At 38.7% G+C, this 14,150-nt stretch overlaps 1 protein-coding gene across 2 annotated transcripts in view; it reads right to left on the reverse strand.

Annotated features, from left to right (window-relative positions):
* Positions 1-412: 412 nt before the first annotated feature.
* Positions 413-14,150, reverse strand: part of PALS2 (protein associated with LIN7 2, MAGUK p55 family member) — a 63,509-nt gene continuing 49,771 nt past the window's right edge. For both annotated transcript variants that reach the window (XM_057420427.1, XM_057420428.1), the window contains exons 6-12: positions 12,230-12,361; positions 10,212-10,311; positions 9,598-9,666; positions 8,406-8,567; positions 5,799-6,001; positions 5,267-5,395; positions 413-2,422 (exon numbers count right to left, since the gene is read on the reverse strand). In XM_057420427.1, the coding sequence (XP_057276410.1) occupies positions 2,246-2,422; positions 5,267-5,395; positions 5,799-6,001; positions 8,406-8,567; positions 9,598-9,666; positions 10,212-10,311; positions 12,230-12,361 (972 nt within the window). In that variant the 3' untranslated portion in view covers positions 413-2,245. The remainder of the gene's footprint in view (positions 2,423-5,266; positions 5,396-5,798; positions 6,002-8,405; positions 8,568-9,597; positions 9,667-10,211; positions 10,312-12,229; positions 12,362-14,150) is intronic.

Consider the following 14,150-nt stretch of genomic DNA (forward strand, 5'->3'; position numbering starts at 1 on the left):
GAGGAATCTTATCATTCTGTTCATTAGGGAAGAGTGAGCTCAGCCCACTTTTGGCATCACATATAGAGTATTTTCTAACTCGTAACGTAAAAGGCATCGTATCTGTCCAGACAGCACATCCTATTTACAGCATACGTAGCTCTCCTATTCCACAGTAAATAAACACAGTTTAGTCACGTCTAGCATATAGTGCCAAGAGCAAATCATTAGTCATGCAATGGCTTTGCTATCGTTGCTGCTACATACAACACTCAATCCATTTCTCAAAGCAGCCTCTGAGTGATAGGATCACAGAACATGTCTCCTGGGAAAGGAAAAGTCTCATGCTGGTGCCACATTTAAAAGCTTTGCCAAACTTAAACAAAACCAGAGGAAAACACATCCTGAAAAATGTAACAATAAAACAAAGTTTTCCTCAGAGAATTTCATCCCCTCTGAAAGACCAAGATCTCAGTACCAGGAGCCACAAGGATTACCTGTGCTATAAACAGCTTCAACTAATGTTTTCCACACACACAGATCTCAAGCCCTCCTTGCCCTTTTTACCCCGCAGCAACCAACTTCATAGGCTTTGCAAAAATCACCTGTAGTATACGGGTGTTTGTCTGGAGGGGTGTTTGAGATTGACACTTTTCCAATACTGCATCTACTCCATTTTTCTTTTCCTTGTGCACATAAGTCTTTAAAAGCCCCAGGAAGCAACACTGGTTTACAATGTCTAAGCCTCTTTTCCTTCAGAAATAGTTCTGATGAAGTTGCCTTTCAATAGCATTCCATGTCACACTTTGGTGTTGAGAAAGAAGTCAGAAGCCAGGTGCCTGTCACCAGATGGAAGAGAAATTAAAACAGATAGATGACTTCAGTTCAGACACCTAATCTGGTAAGTGATGGTGAATGTTACTATATACAACAGCTGACATTACAATATAAAACAGGGTCACAAAAAGAGCTAGTCTTAGCAATGAGCTACATTTTCATTTTGTTCTTATTAAGCAGAAATTTACATCAGCGTAAGTTTTGATCAATGAACTTGAGCCTAATGTGAATTGTATCAATGAGCCTACTAAGGGAAGAACTGTCATTAACAAAAGGAAGTATGTTGTAAAACAAAAAGGTACAAACAACATCATTGCTTTTTAGCAGTAAGCTTCCAATTCACAAACTAGCTCGTTAAAAATGCAATTAAAACCAATGCAACAAAAAGCACAGAAACTCTACTACATCACGCTCCTAAAAATACAGCAGTTCATCACATACAAATATTCCAAAATATAGAACCCAGCTGGCTAGCACAGAAAATTAAGCCAAAGATCACCATACAAATATCAAACAATGTCCTAAGAAAAGAAAATGCCCCCCTTTTTTTTAAGCAGTGTGTTTTCACAATGTGAATAAATACTCCTAAATGTTAAGCTTCACTCTACAAGGCTCCACATTACCAGGTTCTCTCCCAGGCTACTTCCCCATTATTCCAATTGCATGGAGTTACCCTGTGTACCAGCTTTCTAGTATCAGTCCTTCAGCCACAACAGGCTAACAGGCTGGCTCTCCAAAACGGCCTCATAAGCAGCATGCAAGGTATTGCTTTACGTTATTTGAAGAGACGCGTGTAAGGGAACCTACACAACAGTTGTCAAAATCAAGAGACAGAAAGAATTTGTGAAACATCAAGAATGCACCAACATTAAGCGGAAAGAAGCTGGAGCAATGGAGCTGTGTGTTTGTCGCTGCTTTTAATACTTAAAATTCTGCTCCCATGAAGTTATTATTTTATAAGAAAAAAAAAAACCAAAGAAATTATAGAGTTCTTTCCTAATAAGAGCTATAGACTTTTGACTGGTTGAACACTGACGTTAACAAGGTTTACAAAATATTATTTCAAGTATCCTTTTTTTAATCACAGTGAAAATGTAAGACCAAGATGTAAGTGTTGAAGTGAACGACTGAAAGTTTCTTAGATGAAAAAGGCAAAGGTACGAAATCAAAACATAGAAAAAATGCTTAAACGCATTTCCTTCATGTGATATGAATAGAAAGGTTACCTGTAAAAAGTTAGAAAAATTAAAATAAATTACATATTTAAGTACACTTTCCCTTCAGCATTTCTATAAAAATTCAGAACAGTGTACTTTGGAATATACACAGAGTAAAAATGCACAGGTGCCGTAGTCATCGCCGGTATCTACACATCGCATCAGCGTCTTGCTGCAGCTGAATTTGTTACTTGAGCTCCTCCTGGGAAACCTCAATATACCCAACTAATTGGGACCCACTGCGGTTCCAGCCTCAGCCTCTCGATAGCAGTCTGCAGCTTCTCGAAGGCTTTGTCTAGGTTGTCATTTACAATGGTCAGATCAAAATAGTGGTTGTATGCTCTCTGGATCCGTGCACTTTCATCCACTGTTTTCTTCAAATCAGTGTCCTGGTGAAGAGATCAGAGAATTCAACCAGGTTGGAAAAGACCTCCATGATCATCAAGCAGGTTTTACAGGTTACTGAGAACATAAACCTTGGTGAATCCTTATAAACATGCAAGAAGTATCCTTTCATTACCTACAACTGACTACTTAAAGAATATATTTAAAAATAGTTAAGTAAGTCTTCATTTACAGTAAATCCACACAGAACTTCAGCTAAAACATATTGAAAGGGTTGAAAAAGTTACGAGCTGTGCCAATAATGTTAAATATGACAACCAAATGTTTGCAAATCTGGCAATTCTTAAGCACGTCAACAGACACACATGAATGATGCACATCAGTTTGTATCTGCAACTGACATTCAATCAGAATGAAAGTGATGCTTTAGGAATGACTGAGTCCATCAGTTATGTAGATATATTTGTGCATTTTATTTCCAAGGAAAGCACAAAAAAAGTCAAAAATTTAAATTAGTGGGAAGTTAAAAGACATTGAAAGATACATTTCTAGTAGAAAAAAACTCTAGAATACCTACAGCTTTTAGAGGCTACATTTCAGCCTTGCTCACCTGATGTCAGATCCTGATTTGTGAACTACTGCTGCATTGTTTAAGTTCTGACATGAGCTACACACGGACTTTATATCCCTACATTACAAAGCCTTCATGAAGTACTGTCACTGAGCACTTTTTTATGTTCCATTAGTCCTACATTAGAAAATTCCTCTGCACTTCTGCACAAAAGCCATTTTTTTCCTAAGCTGTTCTGAGATTTGTCCCCTTGACAGTATTTCTTTTAAAATGTTCATGTCCTGATACAGTTGTAAACAGAAAAGGCAAAATGAAAAAGTAAGCTTCTGAACAGCCTCTCCTTCCCAGTAAATGAAGGAGATGAGCAAACGTATCACCGCAACAGCCACAATTTTTGCAATAGAATGGTTTAGGATGCTAGAAATAATGTAGACAGACCCACTAGCAAGCAGAACATAATACTTAATATAATAACATAAACTTAACATAATAATACAAATGACATTTGTTTTTCACTTGTTCAGGAAGCACACAAAGATGAAATGGAAAATCCTACTCTTTATCTACATGAGTACAGATACAATCTAGAATGCATAAAGATACATAAATGTACATTTAAAATGTAACTATACTCTTTATTCATAAGGACAAGAGAGGCAAGTATGTGCCTTAGGGAATCAAATATTAGAAAGTGTAGGGAATTATTTTTATACTTGTCTGGACAGTTTTAACCTTGCCTTCTTAACACAGAATCACAGGATGGTTTGGGTTGGAAGAGACCTTCAAGCTCATCCAGTTCTAACCCCCTGCCACAGGCAGGGACACCTTCCACTACAGCAGGTTGCTCCAAGCCCCATCCAACCTGGCCTCAAACACTGTCAGGGACGGGGCAGCCACAGCTTCTCTGGGCACCCTGTGCCAGCGTCTCATCACCCTCACAGTAAAGAGCTTCTTCTTAATGTCTAATTTAAACCTATCCTCTGTCAGTTTAAAACCATTCCCCCTTGTCCTGTCGCTACACGCCCTCTCCAGATCTCTTGTAGGCCCCTTTTAGGTACTAGAAGCTGCTCTAAGGTCTCCCCAGAGCCTTCTCTTCTCCAGACTGAACCATGCCAACTCTCTCAGCCTGTCTCCATAGCAGAGGTGCTCCAGCCCTCTATCATCATCCTTGTAGATGCATTGCAAAATTCAGGGTTCACATGGAGCAGGGAGGAAAGGCAGAGCATCCACATAGATACTAGAATCTGTAATAGCCAGAATTCACAACTAGGAGTGACAATCTCTGATGTGGTTAAGAGAATGTGATCTCACAGGTTTGAAAAGAAGGAAAGAAGAAATTAAGGGGAAAAAAAAAAAAAAGGAAGTAAGACTAAAAATCCCATATTCATTTAGTGGAAATTAAACCACCAGCCTGTTTTTTATTGCTCTGAATGCCTTGTCAGCATTATACAAGATATTGTTACTAAGCTGCAGCAGTATTGTGAGCTGCCAGCTAACCATGGCTTTTCTCAGTTCAGGAAGCGGTACTCCTCCTTAACTGCTCAGTCTGGCTTTTTTGCTTTGGTCCTGCAGCTGGTAAATTCATGTCCATATAGAGTATTTATAATTTGCTGCACCAAGGAAGCATGTCTCATTTCTCTCCACTACACACAGTGTCTCAGAAAAGGAGAGAAGATCTAAGGAATAAAATGTGCCAGTTCACTTTACATAACAAATCCAAGGAACTCAAAGGGAAGAGAAGCTGTTCAACAGTTCCTGTTCCAGCAGCTCCCAGGCATTCTCAGTGCAGCATGTGCTGCTGCAGCAGTGGAAACAAGGCCTAGTTGCATTCTGTTGTTTGTTGGTTTTTTTTGTGGGTGTTTGTTTTCTTTACGTAGGCTGCAGTATCTTTCCTAAGGATTACAGACTGCATTTTTAAAGCACACCTACATTACAAGACAAACCCAAAGAAAACTTCTTTTGGGAGAAAGATGTGGAAAGTAAAGGAAAGTCATTTACATAAAAGAACAACTCCCACCATCAAATATCTCCCATTTGCTGCAAATAATCAAAGGTGACACTTCACAAAGAACACATTATGAGTAATTTTTGTAATCAACGCTTTTCTGTAAGGGGTCTATTTTTAAGAAATAAGCAATCTGCCTTACACATAGTACTTGATTAACTTCTACTAAGTAATCAGCAAAAGCCTTGCCTTACTTTTCTTAAAGACATTCATTGCAGAACAAATTCTACCTAAAATGAAAGGTAAAATCCAAAAATAATAATATCAGAACATCTTGTTCAGAGCAAACTAAATGTGAAGTAATCTGCTTACAGTGAGAAGTTTGGTTGTAATTCCAGCATCTACCACAGCCTTGTGCATAGCACGCAGAGTCTCCAACTCCGGAGCAGCAATAAACACCACATAGGGCATGAATTCAGAAGTCCTCAGTATTTTCAGGGCCTAGAAGCAAAGAAGAATTAAAAAAAACCCCGAAGTTTGAGAATGACTCACCACACATCACCGTTACTTAAGGGGCACTGCAGAACTAGTCTGTTACAATAGGCAGAAACACATAAGTGAAGATTCCTATTTCTATTTCAGAAACTCCTACACTGCTTTTTGAAACGCTCAACATCATTCTTTCCTTGGCTAAAAAGATTATTTATGACTCTGTAAGCCTCCCATTCTAAGCAGAATCCTTGTTGGCTTTTTTCCACCTAACTCATTCCAACTAAGTGCCACAAACGCAAGAATCCAGTTGATACTGTAATCTTCAAACCACATAAGAAGACTTCAAATTTAAAGGCACACCACTTCAACACTACAATCCTACACTTGCAGTGTAGCGTTATGAATGATATACCTGTGGATTCACGTCCAAGATGCAGGTCCTTCCTGTCTGAACAACTTCAAGGATGGAATCAATTTTTGTGCCATAAAGATTTCCTTCATATTCTCCATGCTCTAAATATCTGCCAGCTTTAATATCCATCTCCATTTCAGCTCGTGACACGAATCTGTACGCTTGCCCATCTTTTTCATCATCCCTGGGCTTTCGTGAGGTAACTAAACAACAAATTTAAAATACAAATTGAATGTTTTATTTTTGCATTTGGAATACAAATATGAGGCTGGATTGCCTGTTAGGGAAAGTAAAATACATATTAACATACAACTATAATTGTTCCATATACAATTAATTATTCTGATGTAAGTTTCAAAACAGCACAGCCCCTCCTGTTCCCTTTATTTCTATTTTTTTCCTATATGTTGCTTACCATTTGCCTATTTCCTTTGTATTACTCCTTCACACCATATACAATACTCATTAATGTCATCTTCTGAATTATTCACTTAATATAATATTAAAGTGACTCAGAATCAGATGAAAGTTTAACTGTCAAATGCCAAATATACTTCTGAAAATAACTGAGCACACATCAAAATCTGCACTGTCCTGCCCCTCCAAGCCTCAGCACATAACTTCGCTCACTGTATTTGCCCTGTTACTCAGGGCAGAATTACCTGAGCTAGCTATAAAGAAAATTAACTTAAATATCAGAAGAAACACAGCCACTGCAGCAGAAAATGAATGGAGACGAGCTAATGTTGCTTTCTGGGACAACTTACCCTTTGAAGGAAGGTGAATTCACTGCAGAGATTAAAGCCAATTTTTAAGTAAAACATTAGCAGCTCTCTTGGGTATTGGCCATACTGTGCAGTGCACGTGTTATTTAAGCAAGAAAGTGAAAAGAAAGTAAATAAAATAGAAGTATCAGGTTATTACCAACTTCACTGTCCTAACACCATGTTATTTATCCGTTCTTTGCATTTAATCAGACTTGAACTCTAAAATATATTAAGTGCTCCAGTGAGTGGTTCCCTTTGTAATACTTGTATCACCACTGGGTGACAACCATCACTTGGTGCAACTTGGTGATACAAGTGGAAAGCATTCGCCCCCTTCCAGTAATTCCTATCAGCTTTGTTATTATTGAAAACTTGGTTGAAATGATCTTCTGAAGCTGCTAGTAGTAAAGCAATAAACAAATTACTAGAACATCTAGGCTTTAGCCAATATTCTACACAAAGATTAATACTGGAATGGTTAATACAATTAAAAAATAATAGCAGTATGAGACAAATTTTGAAGAATGAGCTTTACCAGTTTATAGCATACAACAGTATATGTATGTTTAGATGTAACACATATATATGGGGGGAGGAAGACAGAGAGAGGAGATACATACAGTGAAGACTCCATATACAATAAACTGTGTACTGCATGTGCATGATTAGATTGTCAGATTGCTAAATTGGAATTTAATGCCCTTAAAGGGTGCTCAAGAGCTCCAAGTAAAAGCATTTTAACACTGTGTTGCATTACTTATATATATTTAAATATCTATATAGTATTTTAGGGAAAACAATAATTCTGAAGGCTTTTTAAAAAGGGAATAAGGAATTTTATAGGTAGTAAAAAGTTTCTTCCTATTTTGCCAGTATGAAATAGTAAGATTCCCAGAGGAGGATTTCTTATACAAAATTAACACTTAGAAGTCAAACTTCTTGTCAGTTACACATAGCAATTCTAAGTGCCAGTTTTGGCATTAGAGAGATTCAGTAAACAAGACAGACCAGCTCTCTCATGTTCCACAATATATCTTTCAGACCTCTCCCTCCTCCCCGTTATCAGATCTACTTGTTGCCCACTGAGAACTGAAGGGAAAAGAGTGGGTTTGAAATGCTGAAAAGCAGCTGGAAGGAGAATAATAATGAGGCTTGGGTGGATGTCTCTGGACAGCAAACAGGAGGGGGCATTAAAGAAATAAAGATCTTGCGGATCAGCAAAGTAACCTTCTGGAAAGAAGGCAAGAAAACAATGCTTCAGGAAGAGAGGAGGGGTTTTTCTGAAGTTGATAGGGACAGAAAGAAAATAAGAAAGACCATGTGCTTGAGGCTAGATGTATTAAGACATAACAGTATCATACAAATCTTGGAGACCACACACACTTCAGTTTTATTGGAAGTGTTGCTTTTCCCTACATTTCTGATACTAAAGAAACAATTTATAATGCCAAGGATGCTTCTACAGATGGAAAACTCCATGGCACACCTGAGAAACTCCACTGGCTGTTCATTACAGAAGAGTGTTAGGAACTTCTAGAATCCTCTCAGTAACTGATGGTGACCAGCACTGAAGAAACCTAGCAGACTGAAACACTGCACATACAAAGTTGTTTTATTGCACCATCAGTAACATTTAACTGGTAGTGACAAATATTTTCACTGTCATCATATGTTAGCTCTGTTGCCTGAGAAGATGAAGAACCTTTTGTTTTCCCATGCTACATAACTTTCATATTCTGACAAAATTCCTCCTACCCTGAATCACTGGGATAAACATCAGGTATTTTCCAGATAATCAGACTCATAGTACAATACTACAATAGGAGTGCTGGCAACTTACATGGCACTGTGGTTCCAAACCTAGTAGGATTCAGTACTATAAACCTGTTCTTCAAACTTCTTCGTCCCACTCCTTGGGCCCCAATTAAGACCAACGTTTTCCTCTGAAAAGGAGGCATTTTGGCTACTTCTTCATAGATCTGGATTTCATGACGATCAAATTCTACATTGAGAAATGTACAAAACCAATTAACACCCAGACAGTACTGTAAGAAAAAAAATTAAGCAGTCATGCTATATATAAACAAACCATATGTGAATATAAATAGTACTCCAAGGGCATTAATTCTGACGCAAGCTTTCTTACTTTAAATTGGCATGGGAATAAAATAGTTACCCCTTCATGGACAGCGTAAGTCACATTATTACCTTTACTTCCAGTGAGAAAATCTGAGATTGAGCACAGTGGGAAAACTGATCAACAATTGGTGAGCCTTCAGAGCATCACAGAATTCTTAAGGTTGGAAGGTATCTCTGGATGGCATCTGGTCCAACCCTCTCCTCAAGCAGGGCTACCTGGAAATCATGCTCAGGACCATGTCCAGGCAAGCTGTCCGTTATCATCAAAGAGGGAGACACAACAACCTCTCTGGGAAAACGCAGTCATAATCCCAGTGGAAAAAGTGTTTCTTGATGTTCACAGGGAACATCCTGTGTTCCTGGTTGTTGCCTCTGGTCTTGTCACTGGACTTCTCTGAAAAGAGCCTAGCTATGTGCTCTTTGCACCCTCACTTCAGGTATTTATACCCACTGATGAGATCCCTCTGAGCCTTCTCCAGGCTGAACAGACTCAGCTCTTCCAGCATCTCATAGGAAAGATGCTCCAGTCCCCTCATCATCTTCGTACATCCATATTTCTCTTGCACTGAGGAGGAGCCCAGTTCACGTGAGGTGTGGCCTCATCAATGTTGGGTAGAGGGGAAGGATCACATCCCTCAACCTACTGGCAGCAAAGCTTTCACTTCTTTTCCTCTTTGTAAAAAACATTTCTTCTCTGACCCTCACCTACCAAAAGGTATACTCAGCACCATCATATCCTCACTGATCATTACTGCTTTTAAACCATAAAAACTATCTATCAAACAAATTTATAATCAATTCCTTTACTGCAATTCTTTCAGCTTTGGATCTTCTAGACTCCGCAAGTTCAGAAGGCTAAAGTACTCTGATGTATATGTAATATTAAGAGATACCTGCATTTCTTGTAGTGAGATACATCATCTTTTTCTTTTTTTTGCTGCTTATTGTTCCACAGAAAGGCCCTAAAAATAAAAAAATGAGACAAACTTATAATTCTAGCTGAGTGTCTTCTTCCAACACTTATTTACATGAACATATGCAGGATTAGATTAATTAAATGTACAAGGACTAGTTTAGATTTTTATATATTCTAGGGCAGAAGATCACATATATTTTCATTCACATCAAATGGTATCGTAAGAACTGAAGACAGAAGACATTTTCTTAGAAAGCTTTGTAAAAAACAGCAGAAAAATCCATTAAACATGTTTAATTTATTAACTTTCAGTTTATGCTACAAAAACACAATAAAGAGCTTTTAAAAAAAAAAAATAATAAAATGGCCTTTCCCACCTAACTTAGCATTTCATCAGCAGGTGGCAAAATTGGTTCGTGTGCCTATGAAGACTAAGCATAGGCTTCAGCCTTTGTCTTTCAGTCAAAGCCAAAATACAATAATTTTGCAACATTCTGTGTATTCTCACACAGCAGTTTTCTAGTCTCTATGAAAGCAGGAGAAGCATAACAGATGGAGCAAAATCTACCCCTGAAATTCATTAAATCTTACCTGAATTATCCCAGTCCCTCCTCACAAAGGCCTTTCTCTTCTCTTCCAGGAACTGGCTGGGAATAAGCCCTGCACTTCCTCCTTCTTTGACATGACTAGCCTGGGGGAAAACAAGAAAAAACACAGGTAAGCTGGGAGAAGCATTTTTCTCATTGACATAATGATGTCTGACTTTCACACTGCCAATGTTTCCCAAAGATGGTATCGATACATTTACTACTGACACTTCGAAATTCAAACTCAGATTTGGGTATTCTGTCTTACAGTAACAGTGTCCTCCCATTGAGTATTAAAATTCAGTAAACAAATAAAACAGATACATTTCATTACTGGTTCCCATTAAGTTAGTAAGCTCCTATAGCCGTAAACCTTTGGCATCAAAATGGAATTCTCCAGATATTGAACTCTCAAGTGACAAACCCCAAGACTTTCTAGTACACTGCAGACTTATTTTGTACTCGAGCTGCTCCAAACAGGAGCAGTGCAGCTTATTAACAGTCATTTCACAAACAGTCAATGTCATTAATACATACCTAATCATGCCTTAAGCTTTTTGCACTAACTAGAGATTTAAAATCTTAGTAACTGAAGTATTCCTAGTAATGAATGTTTGGCTAAGATTCTGTACAAAGTAATTTCATGGCTAGCTCAATTCTCAGCAAGCTTAACACGTACAAACACACAATTATGAAATGTACACTTTTCTTCTCCATAACTGGTCAGCCTGTCTCTTGCTATCAGGAACCATTTCCTTTTACCTATGACTGACTGGTATTTTACAGTTAGCAAGTTTTCAGTAACAGTCTGGCATTTCTAGAAAACACAAGGAAAAACTGTTTTTTTCTCTCCAATGGCACGATCTGCATAGCAGGACTTGCAACACACTATACTGGTTTAACGCATTTCATGTTTGCTACCCATAGAGTATTTATTTCTCATCGGCACCCACCAGTTACAACTGGAGGACTTGAAAAGCAATACAGAACACAGCATGTAAGCTAAATGTCAAACTACTACAGAGTTAATTGAAACTAATGAACTTGGCAGTAAGAAATTTTTTGTCTTCCCTCACACTTCTTAGTCTTTCTGTTGTTACCGTCACTGACAAGCAACAGAATTCAGCAACAGTTGTTGATGTATATTCAGATATTTTTGTGGCTCTTAAAGAAGTCATACATCTCTTGCTCTCAAGTAATGTTTGGCTTGTTATCTAGCAAAGGGTGAGCAATTAAGGGGCAGAAAGGGAAATGAGTAACGCTAAACTTTTTGCCTAGACTGCCACTGCCACTTGCAATTTTGAGTATCTTGGTTGAGAAGAGTGTCCTAAAGGTTCACTAATCCCACTTTCAATGGCACTGATGATGTTCAATTGTATGTATAGTGTTTTGGAAAAATGAAAACCAGCATAAATACTGGATTACATGTCTACTGAAGGACTGAATGAGGAAATACAACCTTAAAGCAGGATGAACTGTTAATATTTGAAATAGTGCCAAACATTTTGATTATGAACATGCATGTTACAGCTCACATACAAGGACCACCACTGCAGAAATAAAAGACAGAGCTTCTTCAAACAGCTATTCTCACCCCTCTTCAAATCCGCAGGGTTAACTTCCCTCTCTCTCCTCAACTCTGAGCACTCAGGAAGGGGTTCACTTCTTCCATAGTCGCTGTCAGGGAAGGCTTACTACAATTAACATAGTCAACCTAAGACTTTCAGCTAGAAATTATCCACTTAAAACCGACTGTGGAATGTCTAGGTTTATGATACAAGAACAAAGACAAATAAATAGCAGTAATAGCAAAATGAGTGTTACAATTTATACCATTCAATTTTCTCTAGTGTTTCAACTGTTAATATCTTGGTATTAGCTTGAAATTAGATTGCAATGTAAATATTTTTTCTTATATCTAGTTTTAAAGGGAAGCAAATCACCATTTAAAGAGTTTACTATTACAGCAACTACTGAAGCTTTTAGGGGGTTCTTATTTTACTTTTTAATCTTTTTACCAACCTGCCACCAATTTGGATCTTCCCGGTTTACAATCTGAAGAATTTCTCCTTTAGAAAATTTCAAACCTGCTTCTTTGCATGGGATGAGGTTGTCATTATATGGATTATAATCAAAATGACACTTCACAAAAACCTGAAATGGGGAAAAATTTACAAAGCTTAAACATTATAAAATGCATTCTTATTTGTTAAACTGAAATAATGTCTTTACCTACAGTTAGACATGATCAAAGTTGCATTTGGCAAGTAAAATACAATCTGTGGAAAAAAAAGGCATATACCAGCTGAGAGAGTACAATAATCAGCAGTGCAAGCCTTGGATGAAAGAGCTTCATGATAAAAATAAAACCCCCAACTGCTCTATTTGGACAGTGTATTATGAAACACTCATTTCTGCGTCTCAGTATATGCAATTCAATTAGTACTCTGACTTTAAATTACTTAAAAATATTTTAAAAACTCTCAGAATGTGAGCATTGCATTCAAGGTTCGTGGAATCTTAAGAATTAATTTGGCCATTAAATCAGTGTTTTAAATCAAGCAAGATATGTGACTGCTTAAGACTCAAATTTGATGCAGATGAAGAAATAATCAAGATGCACCAATAGACTGGAAACATCTTTTGACTTTTTTCTACCAGGCTGGGGAACAAAGGAAGCAGCGCACCTGCCTCAAATACAGCACATTCCCTCAGCATCTACTCAGCGCTGGCATAGTCTGTTACAGTCACAAGCATTAGACCCACTACTTGAAGGAGTGTCTTATATGGTATTTCAGAGGCTTAGAGGACTTGTTTTAGAGGTACAAGTTACCTCTGCAGTGGAGAAATCAACACCCTACAGCAACAACAGCAGGATAAGGAATTGCCACCATCCAAACTCCTACTTAAGTTGGGGAGTTCAAACTCAGCTGTTGGATTCCATATGTTCCTGAATACTACGAAAGAGATTACTTGAACACTGATCATGTTATAAACACATGCAGTTCACTGCATGTTTAGTGTGAGTGTGGACTGGATGATCAGGTAGTGAGGTGGACTGCGAACTGGCTGAAGGAGAGAAGCCAGAGAGTTGTAGTCTATGGGGCTGAGTCTAGTTGGAGGCCTGTAACTAGTGGAGTGCCTCAAGGGTCAGTACTGGGACCGGTATTATTTAATATATTCATCAATGATTTAGATGAGGGAATTGAGTGTACTATCAGCAAGTTTGCTGATGACACTAAGCTGGGAGGAGTGGCTGACACGCCAGAAGGCTGTGCTGCCATCCAGCAAGACCTGGATAGGCTGGAGAGTTGGGCAGGGAGTAACTTGATGAAATATAACAAGGGAAAGTGTAGAGTCCTGCATCTGGGCAGGAACAACCCCAGGTTCCAGTATAGGTTGGGGAATGACCTGTTAGAGAGCAGTGTAGGGGAGAGGGACCTGGGGGTCCTAGTGGACGACAGGATGACCATGAGCCAACACTGTGCCCTTGTGGCTAAGAAGGCCAATGGCATCCTGGGGTGTATTAGAAGGGCAGTGGTTAGTAGGTCAAGAGAGGTCCTCCTTCCCCTCTACTCTGCCCTGGTGAGACCGCATCTGGAGTATTGTGTCCAGTTCTGGGCCCCTCAGTTCAAGAAGGACAGGGAGCTGCTGGAGAGAGTCCAGCGCAGGGCAACTAAGATGATTAAGGGAGTGGAGCATCTCCCTTATGAGGAAAGACTGAGGGAGCTGGGTCTCTATAGTTTGGAGAAGAGGAGACTGAGGGGTGACCTTATCAGTGTCTATAAATATATAAAGGGGGAGTGTCACGAGGACGGAGCCAGGCTCTACTCAGTGGCAAACAATGATAGGACAAGGGGTAATGGGTACAAACTGGAACACAAGAGGTTCCACTTAAACTTGAGAAGAAACTTCTTCTCAGTGAGGGTGACGGAACACTGGA

The sequence above is a fragment of the Pezoporus wallicus genome, unplaced genomic scaffold (assembly GCF_028554395.1).
Source record: "Pezoporus wallicus isolate ANWC-B61680 ecotype Strahan unplaced genomic scaffold, APGP_CSIRO_Pwel_v1 contig_5441, whole genome shotgun sequence".
NCBI lineage: Eukaryota > Metazoa > Chordata > Aves > Psittaciformes > Psittacidae > Pezoporus > Pezoporus wallicus.